The sequence below is a fragment of the Gymnogyps californianus genome, chromosome Z (genome assembly GCF_018139145.2).
Source record: "Gymnogyps californianus isolate 813 chromosome Z, ASM1813914v2, whole genome shotgun sequence".
Lineage (NCBI taxonomy): Eukaryota > Metazoa > Chordata > Aves > Accipitriformes > Cathartidae > Gymnogyps > Gymnogyps californianus.
The window spans coordinates 47,689,318-47,705,844 of record NC_059500.1 but is presented as its reverse complement, the minus strand read 5'-3'; the positions used below and the strand labels follow the sequence as shown (position 1 = coordinate 47,705,844).

General features: G+C 40.9%; 1 protein-coding gene across 1 annotated transcript in view; it reads right to left on the bottom strand.

Moving 5' to 3' along the window:
* Nucleotides 1-312: 312 nt before the first annotated feature.
* The window catches only part of SLC24A2 (solute carrier family 24 member 2), a 109,276-nt gene continuing 93,061 nt past the window's right edge, over nt 313-16,527 (bottom strand). The window contains exons 7-10 of the mRNA XM_050913275.1: nt 9,648-9,776; nt 3,258-3,347; nt 2,646-2,812; nt 313-562 (exon numbers count right to left, since the gene is read on the bottom strand). Of these exons, the coding sequence (XP_050769232.1) occupies nt 313-562; nt 2,646-2,812; nt 3,258-3,347; nt 9,648-9,776 (636 nt within the window). The remainder of the gene's footprint in view (nt 563-2,645; nt 2,813-3,257; nt 3,348-9,647; nt 9,777-16,527) is intronic.

The window sequence follows — 16,527 nt, the reverse complement described above, 5'->3', positions numbered from 1 at the left end:
GCATCTCCAGCACTGAGCGGCGAGGATGTTCTGCAGCAGACAAAGAAAACCGCGGCGCAGCTGGACTCAGCCCTTCACGTATGACTGCACTGTCCAGCAGCGGTCATTCTTCAGCTCTGAGATTCACCCTTTGTATCCTTTTCTTTCTTTCTTTCTCTCTTTTAAAATTGAGGGAGAGGAAATTTACAAATCCATGGGTTATTCTCATAGAAGCTTTCCATTGTGGTTTTTTGCTGTTTCATTTTGAGAGATATATATATTTAATAAATACATATGTTTGGGGTTTTTTTTCTTGAGAAACAGCACTTTCCACTAGATGGAGACAGGACACTGGATCACTTTGTCCTCCAGGAGGACACTGACAATCAGGAACATAAAATAAAGCCCAAACATGAGAAAGCCCAGGATTTTATTCATCCTCCACTTGCAGAAAGCGATGGAGAGGATAACAAAGAGCAGCATGATGAAGAGGAGGACAATCGCACAGAACAGACCATTGCTGCTGACTGTCACCGGTGCAAAGCTGTTAATCACAGCATACAGGAGCCACGGAAGAGGAAGGCTGTTAAGAAACAGAAAAATAAATTGGAAACATTGCAGAGGTGCAGAAAGGGGCACTAGGAAGTTTCTGGAGGCATTTCAAAATACAACCAGAGGCTTCCTGCATAAAGTGAGGCAGGAAGAGTTTCAACTCTTCTAATATGTACATAAATCTAATTTGTCAGCTTGCTTGTGGTTCTTGGGGAGAACACATGGGATTTAGGCTCCCCGCTCTTCCACCAGTTACATTGGTGAATTATATTTCCCTTGGCTGACAAATCACCTGCCATCCTGTCTGTGAGCAGGAAGACCCCTTTCATTTGTTTCTGGATTTCAGACCATCTGTGCAAGAATCTACTTCCACTGTCTTTCCAAGAGCCTGCATGACAGGAGGGTGGGTCGCATAAAGACATGTCCTTGCCATGAAGAACCAGCACTCTGCAAGGCACTGCCCCCAAAACTTGGCCCTTAAAAGCCTTGATCCACATTTACTATATAAACCTGTGTTAAAATGCGAACTTCAGCTGAACTCCAGCTTAATTTCTATTTCCGTATTTACTGTCATTGCATTTCTCATCTCTGATGCCACAGAATGAGGCAACATTCCTCTGGAAGATGTCAAGCTGAAATAAATATTTAAGCCACTGATCGGAGATTAGCAGGCTTAGAAAACACGAAGAGAGTTGTCAGAAGCTCACAACATTTAAACTTTGAATAAGCAGCTCAAGAGAGAATAATTTATTACAGCCTTAGTACTAACTACACCAGCCTACAGCTCAACTGTGCCATTTGTATTGTAAATATACCAGGTCTGCAGACTGGTACAGGACAACAACATTTCCATTGGCAGGAAGACTAAAAATTTTAAGAAAAGTAAGAAAGCATTGAAAAAGAAAGTTTTGTAATGCACCCTATGTGCTCCAAGTTGAAGCACATGGTAGTGAACAATGTTTTCATATATTTTGCAGGTCTGCTGCTTATAGATGTTACTTCCAACACTTCACGTTTCTGGATTAATAGAAAAAAGTGGCCCAGTTTTTCTGCTGTGTCCAAAGGTACTGCCATTAGCTAACAGACAGAGTAAAAAAGCCATTTACTATCCACTCTAACTTCAGGATCCCTTTTTGTACTTGTGCAGTTGCTGGTATATTTTCAGCAGTGAAAACCATGGTCTGTTCTAGGACTAGGCTGTTCGGGACTATGACTGTGACTATACCTGTTCTTCTGCATGTGCGATAGCAAGAAACAACCAAAGATGGAGAAACTGAGAGTATGGACATGATTCTCAGTGCCTCTGTCCTGTGTTGAAGATGGAAATGTGGGAATAAAGACACAGTTTGTCTGTATATTTCCTGCACATTTTTGAAACACTGAGGCATAGATTACAACATTTCTGGACCTGATCTATCTTGGTCTCAAAAGGTCAAAAAGGAATGTCAATTCCAACCACATGCCACACATCATTATCCTAGAGCTGCTGTTAAGCAGTAAAGTGCAAATAGCACATTTCTGCACAATCTTATGTTGCTTCACATTGTCAGAGCTATACAAAAGGTCTTTTGTGTTAATAGAGAATTGGTTTGTAATTTGGGACTTGCCAGGTATATAAAAAAATCACGTCAGCAACAGCCTAAACGAGCTACACAAGACAATGACATTCTGTTTTTATTATAGCAAACATGTTGAATACTGCAGAGGCAATGAATTGTTCCCGATCATCATTTATAAAGAAAGCTCTAGTATAAGCACAATGAGTGGTAACATAAGCAAACAATAGCAACCTCACAAAATCATAAAAAGCTTCAGAAATTCCTTCTTGGAACAATGCTCTTGCATACTTTTTGAAGTGCAATTCACTTGCCTAGGCAGCTCTGCAATGTATCAAAGAGAGAATCAGGCAACAAATGTGTAACAATTCTGTTATGCAAATGTCTAAACTTCTCAGCACTTGAAATAGTAACGTCCATTGCATATTTGCACCACTCTCCTTTTTAAGCATCAATGGCAGAAAATTGTTGTAGGCAACACCTTGGCAAAACCACGGAAACATGCTAAGAACAAAAGACTTGTTAAAATAGACACAACTTTCTTGCTGTAGGACTTACCCCACTGTGATGTCAAATATGTTGCTTCCAACAGAACTGGATACAGCCATGTCCCCCAGACCTTTGCGTGCTACAATAACACTGGTAATAAGGTCAGGAATGGATGTGCCAGCAGCTAGAATAGTCAATCCCATGATTTCTTCGCTAATACCAATGGTCTCTCCAACCTAAAAGGGTTTAAGCAAAAACAGCAAAAAAACACCCTGCGATGAAGAAATGCTTTCTGCTGTAAACCTGTTTAACCAGGAATATTATCCTGGAGCTTGCTGACTAGCTTGGAGAATACAGGCAGGATTGGAGAATTACTAATTTTCACAGATTTCCACGTTTCAGGAGAAAGATAAGATTGTCAAATAGAACCAGTAGGTATTGACAAGCAGTTGCTGATGGCTCTGATGTTACCAGAATGATCAAGTCCTGTGGTCAGGACAACCACAGCTCTCTGAACTACTTTCCATTTACTGAGTAGTGATTTACTTCATCCATGGTTGCAGCTCCTAAAATAAAGCACTACTCAGCATGAGATAGATGATGGACTCTGATTCTAAATGATCTCTCACAGCGCAAAACGCAATGTGGGGCTTGTATTTTGTACCAGTATCACCTCCTTACCTGATGTGCCCACCAGACCATTAAGTAAGAAAAAAATGCAATCCAGCTGATAGAGCCAAAAAATGTGATAGGAAAAAATTTTCTTGACCTCTGAAACAGAAACAAAGAGAAACAGTGAACACCTATGTTGAAGGCTGACGTGCTGTACCTTTACTTGCTTCTCAAAATGAGAGTGGCCTCTCATTTTTTCTGATCTCCTGTTCTGACCAACTATTCTGATCATCATCAGATGATCAAAATAAATGTCAAGAATGGTAAGAAACTGACTCCCTACACTGGTATATACTTCCCTATGTACGTTCCCTATACGGCAAGTTTTGGGTTGTCATTTGTATCATATTCTGTTATGCCACAATTTGGATATGTGTTTAGCTGAATGGTAGTTTGACTTCTACATTTATGAATAACTTCATGCTCATTCAGAAATAATGTTTTCAAATTGCTAAAACAGGTACCCATACCTTTCATTCATACATGAATAACTTTGTGCAACACCTTTCACAGTCAGTATAACAAGGGCTGCCATATGACAGAGCTAAAAAAATACACATCTAAAATTTATTAGGGCATTTACTTTTCTTGGGAAAACAACCCACTTTCTCAATTAGAACAGAAGATACATTAAGCACATATTTGCCATGCTTTGTTTTGTAGAGAAGTTTGTTACCAAAACATGTAAAACACACTCTGAGGCCCTTCAATTAATTAAAAAATCTGTATAACACCAAAGTAACTCCATTTTCATTTTCAGCGTCTCCCTTACTAATGTCAAACTTTGAATAGATAGCGTTCTTCCAGCCAATGAATGGGTTATATTCAGATTAGTGATTTATTTTGGTTTCTGCTCTTTCCAATCTTTTGCATCATCTGTATTTCCTATTGGCTAGCTAGAACCATGTAACAAAAAGAGATCAAGTTAACTACTAAAGGAAGGAAACACGACTGCAGTACTGTACCAGGCAATCACTGTCTAAATCAAATTAGTGTTTAAAATGAAATTTGTACTGTGAATGAATGCTGCTAGCCTTGAATGAAACGACAATCTTTATGGGCATCGATGTTCTGAACACAGATCCTCACCCCAGATGACTTCTGACGTGCCACTAGCAGACTCCTACAAATTTTCATGAATAACTAGTACGACTACTTGTGGAAGTAAGTTATACCACTTTGAATACTTGTTCCAGCTGCTGCTCGATCCTGCACTACCTTTTCCTGTTAAGTCCTCATGAAATCCACTTCCACTTTTTTATATGGGACAGCCTCACATTTAGGAATGGATCAGCATTGGTGGCTGTGGACTAAGAGGTGCTCAGTGAATTGGGCTGGCCATTAGAGCTGGTCATGCGGGAATGACACTGTCTTTTGTCAGCTGAACCAGAAAAGAGTGAGGCTGGTCTGCAGCTCATTGAAATCGTGTAGACTCTTTCTGCTGATGTAAATGCAATGAGATCAGGTCATTACTGATGGGAAAAAGGTAAAGTCAGCAATGGCAATTGGGCACTCTCATCTACAGGATGGGACAATTAAAAGGTCCATACCTGCTCTAGCAGCAGGTGCAGCTGTAGGCTGTGCTACAGAACGCTTACTCACTCCCTGTGGGCACTTTGCATGATGCTAAATGCCCCCCTGAAAACTGAGCTTGTAAACATTGACTAACACGACCTATACAACTCCACAACTGAATATACATAGGAACACACATTAAAGATGGCACAGATTTAACAATGCTCCCAAACCCCCTCATATATAAATAAATAACTGAACTTCTGTTGGAGTAAGAAAATAATTCTAGTAGGTGTTTTAAATGAATTATCTTTAAATATAGGCATAAATAGCCATAATGGCACCTGGAAACATCCTTTTCATATAAATTCCATTACTGCCACAAGCACTGTTTCTAGAACTGCCCATGGTATTTTGGTTGATCTGTTTCTTAACTGCTTCTTAACTCTTTACAGAGCAAACAGAGTTACTTTTTCAAAACAAAGTTCTAAATTTTTATCAAATCAGAAAATCGGATAATGAGCTTCTGATGTTTAAACCTGCTCAGATGGACTTTTAATTTTAAAATCAAAACTTTATATGCATTGGGGGACAGAAGACCTTGGTCTGAAAAGGAACACAATTTGAAAGGAACACAAAGATGGCTGTTAAAATAGTGATCTGACACCAGTGGCAGCAGACTTGAGTCCAGAAGGGATAAATGAATCTCAACAGGAATTTTCTTTTTTTAAACTAGATAGCTACCACTTCTTTTTTACCATTCTTAGTAGCCAACTCTTTCAACTTCCAACATTTTTTGTCTTCCTTGTAAAAACTGGGATTTTCTGGCAACACATATGGTGAATGAGATGATGAAGTGATAAGCTTGTTGCAGCTGGTCACAAAATCTACACAGAGCACCTCACAGCAATGCAATTTGAATAATCACTATACAACACTCAAGATAGAAGCATACACTGGCTTACGCAAAACTAATACAGCAAGAGCTGTACTGGCCAGTAATAGCTCTCTGTCAGTGTGATTATATATACCAAATGGTTCTTGCAAAATAACGAGACATTGCCTGTCTGAGTTAGACACCCACAGAATTCGGATAGCTAAGAATTACGAGTCAGTAACTTTGCAGCGTGTGTATTCCTAGCCTGTCTTAGCCAGTCCTCTCCCAGTAAAATTAACTGATAAGCAGCAGTTTAAGACTAAGAGTACTTTAATAGGCTTAACAGTTTAATTGCCTGTTTTAAAAGGGGGAACATTTAAACTCAAAAAGGGCAAAATTTAAAGCTTGTACATATTACAGGTGATGAAATCAAGAAGGGACTCCATAGATGCTGCTATGTAATTTGCATATAGATGAAATTTTTAAAAAGCAGTAATGAGAGTGCTGATTCTTTTTCAGATGCTGGATTTTATTTCCAGAGTATAATAATAATCATGCTTATTTTGTAACTAATGGCAGCATTCTTTTGACATTTATCTCATTGCAACTCCCTAGCTCTTGGAAATATAGAGAGCTGCCAATTCCAAGCATTTTCCTAGAAGAATTAGTCAGAGACAGCAGACAGCAATACTTCTCTCCACCTTTTCTGGTAGCTGTTGTGATGGTTGCCTTGTAAAGACAGAGAGCCCAGTTTATTACCAATTGGTTCTGTTGTGGTCATGGTAACAGACAAATGAGAAAAGCCATGGCTCATTCAGTTAACAAAAGAGAAAGAATTTTGTAGTTTCACTGTAGATTGGTTGGATTGGTACTGTTCCTGTCTATCAGCAATCTTAAGGACATTCTTCTTGGTACACTTCTGTATTGATTTCATGCCAGTGTCTGAAAAACAGGACTTTAAGTAGCAAGAATGATCCAAGTATGAAGGTTTTTCTTCTAAGAGCCTGATCCTGAAAAATAGTGACTGCTTAATAATTTGCAAAGTAATTGTCTTAATTTTAGCCAGTATTATTACCAACATCTTTACCTTTAACCTGAATGAATCATATGTTTGTCTCGTACATAAATTTATCTGCATTGCAAGCTTTTATTTTCCTTTCATACTTGACAGTGCTTAAATCTGATTACTCAGAACCTGCTCCTGTAACTGGATCTGTGCAGGAACATCTTGTCCTTGTCCCCTTGGTAACAGTGCATCTCTGTATGGCAACAAGAGTTCATCTAAGTTGTACCTCTTCATTGGTAATGGGAATTTGCAGAGATACAATGCACTGCCCCATATGGGTCCAGTGACAGCAGGACTGGAGCCCCGATAGCCATTTTTCTGGCCTGTAACACAAAGGGATGGACAGTGCAGTACGGCTATAACAAAAGAGATGCTATTCAATATCTGCTACTGACCCCCTAGGCCACCTTGGTCACGTCATTTTCCTTTCAATCTTTCAATATCCTTTACTGCAGGAGGTGGAGAGTTACGTTTGTGGCCTTTACAGAGCCACTGGAGAAATAAGCTATTAGTACAGGAAAAATACCCATTATTGTTCAAAACACCTGAACAAAAAGTCAGCTACAAAATTCCCCAAGGGCACACCTACCTCTGGTGTACTGCCAGCAACACTATTGATGTTATGGTAAGGATTTTAATATATACTGACTTAATGCGAGCAGGTATTATTAAGGCACTAAACACAAATTAAAACACGTCAGCTATTGAATCAGCTGAGAGTTAGTTGAACAAATGCATGATCTACTCTAAGTATATAAAAATCTGCATATGTGTACACCAGAGCATAATAAGGCAGCAAGGATTTTGCTAACTTTATAACCAGAGACCTTGTATAAGAAATAATTTTTCTACAGCTTCTGGGTCTCATGGAGCTAAATATAGCTTGGTATAGTACAAGTAAATGCAGTCAAACTGTCTCCATTATGTGGAGATAGAATAGACTTTAGAAAAGAGACTCCAGGAGGAAAGTGGACACCCACAGAGGATGTCAAAGGCTCCATATGGTTTCTCAAATCAGCATATAGCATACAAGTGTTCATTTTATATATCCACATGCTAATCTGAGCATCCTGATGCAGAATTTGGGTTTCTGACTAAAATTACCACAGTTGCAAATCAAGCCCCTGATGGCGGGCCTACCTACAAAATCTATTTAAGTATTATTTTAGGTTTGTTTTAACATTTGCCTCACAGATTTCATGGAAAGTTGTTTTCTGATGCACGTGCTGAGCTGTGATATTGGGTTTTGTTAGGAAAGGAATAGTGGGGACGGCACACACGCATAAGTGAGAATGTTTTAGAGACAAACACACTAATGAAGTGTCCTTGAAAAGTTTATGCAACCATCTGGTTAATTCTTTGACAGCAATGTTCAAAGTAAGCAGCTTGTCATACTGATACAGCCTGTTACCTCTTCTGTTATTACTACACGTAATTACAAACTACATTTCTTTTACTTCTGTATAAAAAGCTACTCCTTTCAGTGAATGAAATTTTAGAACTCTGTTGCCCATTGGCATATCTGGCATATACAACTGTGCTTATCTTTTGTGTTACGGCAGGGTATTTTAGCTGTAGGATGTCAGCATGCCAGTTCTGTTGTGAACAATACTAGTGTCAATAATCACACGCACCACACAGTTGCACACAACTTCTTGAGATATTCGCTCTCCAAAACCATTGTTGTAACAACCTTTCTCATTTATACAGTACAGAATATTGGATAAGGCTATATGTCTTTTGATGTTAACTTCAGATTTTCAAAATTCAAAATAATGCACATACTTATTTCTTAGCAGTACTTGCTTATTTTGGGCCAAATTATGAAAAAAAATATGATTGGTTTTGAATGATAAAAGGAGGGCACAAATACAGAAGCAAACAATCTTGAAATTCATGTAGTATGCTCTCTGTGTTACCAAACAAAAAGTGTTTACCAGAGTTGTTTGAAAACTTTAAGAAAAGAAAGCTTAAAGATTGGAAGGGAAAATGTCAGTTTATATCCTTTGAGAAACTTTTCTCTAAAAACAAATCAGAGGTCTTATTTTAGCTTGTTTCTTGCACTGAATTGCAGTTTGTCAGTGTGTGGGATGGGAAAGTTTTTCAGTGTGTCTGAGGAGGAAAAAAGAATTCAGGGTGTTGATTTATAACCTTATAAGCTGTGCATCCCTCTCTTGCAGCAGTTTTAAATCTGTTTTTGATGCAGAAAGGAAAAGAGATTAAAACACTACTAGAGGATTTTTTCAGCTCTTGACTTTTTTTGTTTTATTTTCCATGAGCCGCCCCAGTCAGGTCTATTTGCATCTGTGAATATAAAAGTGGTAAGACTTGATAACTTGTCACAATAAGTCATTTGTATTAATAATCAGTCTTACATTACTTCAGGCTGTGTTTGGGACAAAACTAGGAAGTATTTTACACATGGAAGGACTTACAGATCTTGTTCTAGTATGAAAAGTAAAAGATGACAAGTAGAAGACAAAGGTCTAGTAGAACATGCATTTAAGAGAAATGCGTATCATTATTTTTGAACCGCAGAGAAAATTTAGACAGTCTAAAATCCTTCCAGTTGTACCCTTTAGGGCACGGCAGATGGACAGACTTCCTCAGCACTTATGTGATATTCAGTGGAGATGTAGAAATGCAGGTGTGAAGGCCCCAAAGAAGTTTTAAAAGCTTTCACTTTGTGTCATAAAATATTAGTGAATACAAATGGCAATCTTTATAGAGCTATTACCAACCAGTTGCCCATAAGCACCCATTTGAAGATTTGAAGACTGATGTTGTGACTTCTTCTTCAAAGAAGAAACTATTAAAAAAAATCATTAGCTCTATTTTTACATAAATCCACTACAGTCTCTTTTTGGCATTTAGCTAGAGAGCCACCACTAGCACCTCTAGTCGGTGCAGAACACACCGACTTATAACAACAGTTACTTACAGGTTTTCTGACATCTGGGAGGGAAGCCCACAGTGGAAGAACAATGGGCAATACAAGAAGGTAGGTGAGCTGCTTGCGTGGGGTGTCAGGCCAGGCCAGGCTGAGAGGCTGGTCCTCATCCTCTTCATTCTGTAAGAAAAGCCGCAGTGAGCAGAATATTGAACTGGATGAATGAGGTTAGGGATTCTTTAAAGAGGAGTCCTGAGGACTGTGCTGTGTTTCAGTGAGAACCCATGGGGTGTGAAAACATTGCACCACACCTACCTAACAACATTAGCTAGGACACAGTAAAAAGATTTTGGCCGACTATGAGGTATCCTTGCAGCACAGGCTGCCTGGGGACATCCATTTGTGGCTATGCTGACAGTGACGCTGGTCCCTTGGGATGCATGGAGCGGAGTTGTGCCTTCTGCCTGGAGGGCAGCCTTGTGCCTCTGATACATCTTCCCACAGGCTCTCCCTTGGGATGTGGGCTAGTCTAGTCAGGGATCAAAACTGGTCTGGACTGCACCAAGCCTGGCCACATAGATAGGGAGGGGGAGAGAGCCAGAGCCAGAGCCAGAGCCAGAGATATGTGTGTGCGTGTGTGTGTGTACACACATACAAACATATATATGCATATAAATAGAAATATATATGTACATATATATGTATACATATATCTAACTTCTTAAGCTTTTGTAAGTAACTTAAAAAGTTACTATATAAGATATATATGTATACACACACATATGTATTTTCTTGTTCATAGGACCATAGGGTAATTCAGGCTGGTAGGGACCTGGGGAGCTCCACTGCTCAGCTGGCAGGGTCAGACCGGGCTGCTCAGGGCTCTGCCCAGTCAAGCTGTGAAACCACCAAGAATGGAGATGGCCCAACCTCCCTGGGCCCCAGCTCCACCACTGGGCCGTCCTCGTGGGGAAAAGGTTTCTCCTTATCTCCAGCCTGAGCCTCTCGTGTTTAGAACAGCCACAATACAGCAGTCTTCCTAACAACTTGGTGCTAAAACTAAAGGAAGGACATTCCTCTCCTATTTGTGTAGCTGATTGTCACATCATTCTTTAGTCTCCTTTTATGTGTGTGCTGTTCACCTGTCATCTCTATTACAGAGTAGGTGTATAGGGACCTTCTCCCATGACAGAAAACCTTTTGGCTGCCACACACTTCTCTTTCCTTAGACTGCTTCTGCTAACAAAATGGAGCCCTCTCAGACTGCCACAGAAAGAAAGCAAAGTGAGCATGATTCAGCCTTTGGGGTGTATGTATTAAAATAACTTTTCAACTTTTAACATAGGTAGGCAATGTCTCCAGAATTGCACATGGATCTAACTTATACCACAGAATAGGGCAACAGAAAAAATGGCCTGAACGGTTCTTTCACATAGATGTGTGTAATGCAAACACTGTTAAACCTGTGGAAAGATTCCTAGAGAGCTCAGTGAAGGCTAAAGAGGTCCAAAAAAGAGTACCTGGTGAAAACTGTGTTTGAGAGCATGAGAGGTATACAACTACTTCTTCGTGTAGTATTCTTGTTTTCTTCTTTTGCAAAAAGACAATAATTGAGAATTCAGTCCTCTCTGCAGTGTGCAAGTTACTCTTCCCATAGATTTATAATACAGGTTTCTTGTCAGTTATTGCCCTGTCTTAAAATTGCTTACATAAACCTTATGACAATGCTATAAGAAGCAGTCATGTGAATGACCACGTCAGTTATTTTTTTCTAAGCAAAAGAGTTATTGATGAAATGTCACCATATGCTGGTATTGTTCATAACATTTTCTACTTACTGCTAATTTTGACTAAAGAACCGGTCTTAATTATTCCACTATTATGAACTCCTGAATTGTTCAACTACTCAGCTACCTAAACTCATCAGTACCTACAGAAGCAAGTCGAACTCTTAGCTCAGGCTCTTCCATCATGACTGTATCATCTGACACCGAAGGACTGGAAGCAAATCCCTATTTACCTCTTGACACGTTGACAGGCTGCAGCTGCTTTGACAGTTATGTGTTGATGTCAACAGAAGACAATATTTTGTTAACCCCTACACTCTGTGAAACTCCAAAGTTGCATGATTGTAAGACGACAGTAAAGTGAACAGGTCATAATAGGTATAATCATTAAAAGATTTAAAAAACGTACATAGGCACAATTTGTCACACTCCACACAGTACTTAAAGAGGCTCCTGAGCAGCTTAAGAGGCTAGCTTTTGCCTTTAGCTTTCAGCTCTTTACCAAAGTGGGCAGATGATCTGTACTTCACTGCTGCAATCTATTGAAGCCTGACTTCTGGAGGACTGGGCTGGTGCAGGAGTTTGTGGGGCTACTTCCTAAAAACCAAATCCATTCCTTTTCCATTTTGGTAGATGCTGTTGGGGTGGGAAAATGAATCTGAGACGGACACTTAGCTTTGAAATATGACGACTGAGGTACAATTTGAGCACAAAAGGACCAGCTGAAGGGTTGCCTAGGTAACTCTTTCTGAGTGGCCTGTGTATAATTCAAGCAGTGGACTCAGCTGGAATAAAGCTCCATAAATGACTGCTTCATAAACAGCACTGAGTGACAAAGTACTTCCTGAATTACCATCTTTAGAGATTAGCCATGATTAACAACTGTATTTAATCACAACAGAAGTTTTAAATTAGTCTGAGTTTGTACATGAGTCTGCAAAATGTACAGAAATTAATACCTAAGTTGGTTCATGCAGTACTGTACCAGTACACACCGTACTTCAACACTGGGCCTCATTCTCGTCTTGCGTCTGTGTCAAACAGGATTGGGCTAGCACAAGCACACAGGCAACGTGAGTGGCTCTAGCAAAGGACCACAAAGAATTACATATGGAGATTGCCAGATGTCTCCTGAGAAACCTTGATCCATCTGTTTGAGATCTTTTCACCTTCAGGTTGTACTGCCTCATCCCTCTCCCCAAGACAACTATCCCCAAAATATAAGGCCAAACTCGAGCTCACAGTGCAGTAGGGCAAAACCCTTTTTCTCGCTAGTTTAACTCCAGGATGCATTACAGATGCTACAGGCTGGACCTCCATTTCCTATTTTGTAAATCAGAATCAGCATCTGATTTTCAAATGCTGACCTTCTAAAAATCAGTGGAAGTAAGGAAGTTCAACGTATCTGTAAATCTAGCTTCCATGAATTTCAAAGCAATGCTGAACTATCCACTGAGGTTGAAGACATGAAAGTGAAATAATTTTGGCAGCCATAAAACCAAGTAAATGTGAGTGTCATGCTCTGGACTAAGCAGCAGTGATATAAAATGACTCGGCACAGATTTATGGCAGAGATTGCATGCACTGTCTGTGGCTCCAGCCTATCTGCAAAGTACATACTGAATATTCATTCTCACAGTTTGTAGACACTAATACTGAAACTATAGTTTTGATTTATTTTAGTCAGTATGATGAAAACTCAGTACTCGCAATGTTCAGTATGATTCTCTTCTGCAATGCTAAGAAGAAAAACATAATGATAACATGATAAACACACTGGAATTCAGTTGCCTAAACACACATATGGTGGTGCCACTTTAGATATCTTCTGGTATCTCACTTGACCTCCACATGCTCCATCAGAAGAGGAGAATATTCTGCTGGTTTATGACATACCTGCCACCACTATGCAAAAATCTCCATTTCTCTAGGCCAGCTCAGGTGGTACTACATACCTGTCTATGCACAAATGAGTCCTAGCCCAAAACTCACTCCCTGCTATGACTCCGTAGCTAATTAGCTTTAAAGATACTGTAGTGAACATATGGGAAAGCTGCATTAGTTGACATTATGAACTCCGATGATTATCCAATATGTACACAAAGTTTCATGTGAACCTAAATTTAACTGCTGTCACAAAAACACAGGTCATATTACAGTCAAGTAAAACCTGAAGCTGTACAGACAATACCAGTCTCCTACATTTCCAAGTCCGTATTGGTGACTTGTCTGAAAGGATTGCCCAGAATATGCTAATGAACATAGAAATGAACAGTTTACTTATATTAATACAAAAAGCATTAATTCTACGTGTTCTAGATAGTCATTAAACACATCAGTATCGTTCCTGGCAGAAATGATTGGCACCAGTATCACTTTCTCTTAACCAGCATGATCATCTGAAGACCTTTTCCCAGGCCACATTTAAAGGTTGATGTCTAGTAAGTAATAAGTGATTTGGGGAGGTGGGAGAGGATATAATATAGTGTAAAATCTCTACAGTTTTTTATAATATGGTAAGACTGACTGGACTAAGAAGATGGAAACAGCCATATTAAGTCAGACCAAAGGCCCATTTACACCAGTATCTTGCTTCTGGCAATGGTCAGACATGGGCACTCAAGGAAGAAGTATGGGAATGTGGCATATTTCTTCATCTTCCACAAATTCATAGAATCATAGAATTGTAGAATCATTTAGGTTGGAAAAGATCCTTAAGATCATCGAGTCCAACCGTAAACTTAACACTGCAAAGTCCACCACTAAACCATGTCCCTAAGTGCCACATCTACATGTCTTTTAAATACCTCCAGGGATGGTGACTCAGCCACTTCCCTGGGCAGCCTGTTCCAGCGCTTGACAACCCTTTCAGTGCAGAAATTTTTCCTAATATGCAATCGAAACCTCCCCTAGCACAACCTGAGGCCGTTTCCTCTCATCCTATCACTTGTTACTTGGGAGAAGAGACTGACACCCACCTCGCTACAACCTCCTTTCAGGTAGCTGTAGAGAGCAAGAAGGTCTTCCCTGAGCCTCCTTTTCTCCAGGCTAAACAATCCCAGTTCCCTCAGCCACTCCTCATAAGACTTGTTCTCTAGACCCTTCCCCAGCGTCGTTGCTCTTCTTTGGACTTGTTCCAGCACCTCAATGTCTTTCTTGTAGTGAGGGGCTCTAAACTGAACATGGTATTCAAGGTGTGGCCTCACCAGTGCCTAGTACAAAGGGACAATCCCTTCCCTAGTCCTGCTGGCCACACTATTTCTGATACAAGCCAGGATGCTATTGGCCTTCTTGGCCACCTGGGCACACTGCCAGCTCATATTCAGGTGGCTGTCAACCAACACCCCCAGGTTCTTTTCTGCTGGGCAGCTTTCCAGCCACTCTTCCCCAAGCCTGCAGCGTTGCATGGGGTTGTTGTGACCCAAGTGCAGTATGTGGCGCTTAGCCGTGTTGAATCTCATACAGTTGGCCTTGACCCATCGATCCAGCCTGTCCAGATCCCTCTGCAGAGCCTTTCTACCCTCAAGCAGATCAACACTCCTGCCCAACTTGGTGTCGTCTGCAAACTTACTGAAGGTGCACTCGATCCCCTCATCCAGATCATTGATAAAGATATTAAACAGAACTGGCCCTGATACTGAGCCCTGGGGAACACCACTTGTGACTGGCTGCCAACTGGGTTTAATTTCATTCACCACAACTCCTTGGGCCCAGCCATCCAGCCAGTTTTTTTACCCAGCAAAGAGTGCACCCGTCCAAGCCATGAGCAGCCAGTTTCTCCAGAAGAATGGTGTGGGAAATGGTGTCAGAGGCTTTACTAAAGTCCAGGTAAACAACATTCGCAGCCTTTCCTTCATCCACTATGCAGGTCACCTTGTCATAGAAGGAGATCAGGTTAGTCAAGCAGGACCTGCTTTCCATACACCGATGATGACTGGGCCTGATCACCTCATTGTCCTGTATGTGCCGAGTGATAGCACTTAGGATGATCTGCTCCATAACCTTCCTCGGCACCAAGGTCAGACTGACAGGCCTGTAGTTCCCCAGATCTTCCTTCTGGCCCTTATTGTAGATGGGTGTCACTTTTGCTAACCTCCAGTCAACTGGGACCTCCCCGGTTAGCCAGGACTGCTGATAAATGATTGAAAGTGGACTGGTGAGCACTTCTGCCAGCTCCCTCAGTATCCTTGGGTAGATCCCATCTGGTCCCATAGACTTGTGTGTGTCTAAGTGGTGTAGCAACTCGCTAACCATTTCCCCTTGGATTATGGGGGCTTCATTCTGCTCTCCGTCCCTGTCTTCCAGCTCAAGGAGGCTGGGTACCCTGAGAACAACTGGTCTTACTATTAAAGACTGAGGCAAAGAAGGCATTAAGTACATCCTTATCCTTTGTCACTATATTTTCCCCAACATCCAATAAAGGATGGAGATTCTCCTTAGCCCTCCTTTTGTAGTGAATGTATTTATAGAAACATTTTTTATTGTCTTTTACTGCAGTAGCCAAATTAAGTTCTAGTTGGGCTTTGGCCCTTCTAATTTTCACCCTGCATAACCTCACGACATCCTTGTGGTCCTCCTGAGTTGCCTGCCCCTTCTTCTTTTTTTCCTGAGTTCCAGCCAAAGCTCTCTGTTCAGCCAGGTTGGTCTTCTTCCCCGCCAGCTTGTCTTTCGGCACATGGGGACGGCCTGCTCCTGTGCCTTTAAGATTTCCTTCTTGAAGAATGTCCAGCCTTACTGGACTCCTTTGCCCTTCAGGACTGCCTCCCACGGGACTGTCAACCAGGTTCCTAACAGGCCAAAGTCTGCCCTCTGGAAGTCCAAGGTGGCAGTTCTGCTAACCTCCCTCCTTACTTCTCCGAGAACTGAAAACTATCATTTCATGATCGCTGTGCCCAAGATGGCCTCCAACCATCACATCACACACAAGTCCTTCTGTGTTCGCAAACAGTAGGTCCAGCAAGGTGCCTTCCCTAGTTGGATCACTCACCAACTGTGTCAGGAAGTTATCTTCCACACACTCCAGCAACCTCCTAGACTGTTTCCTCTTTGCTGCATTGTATTTCCAGCAGACATCTGCTAAGTTGAAGTCCGCCATGAGAACAAGGGCTAGCAATTGTGAGACTTGTCCCAGCTGCTTATAGACT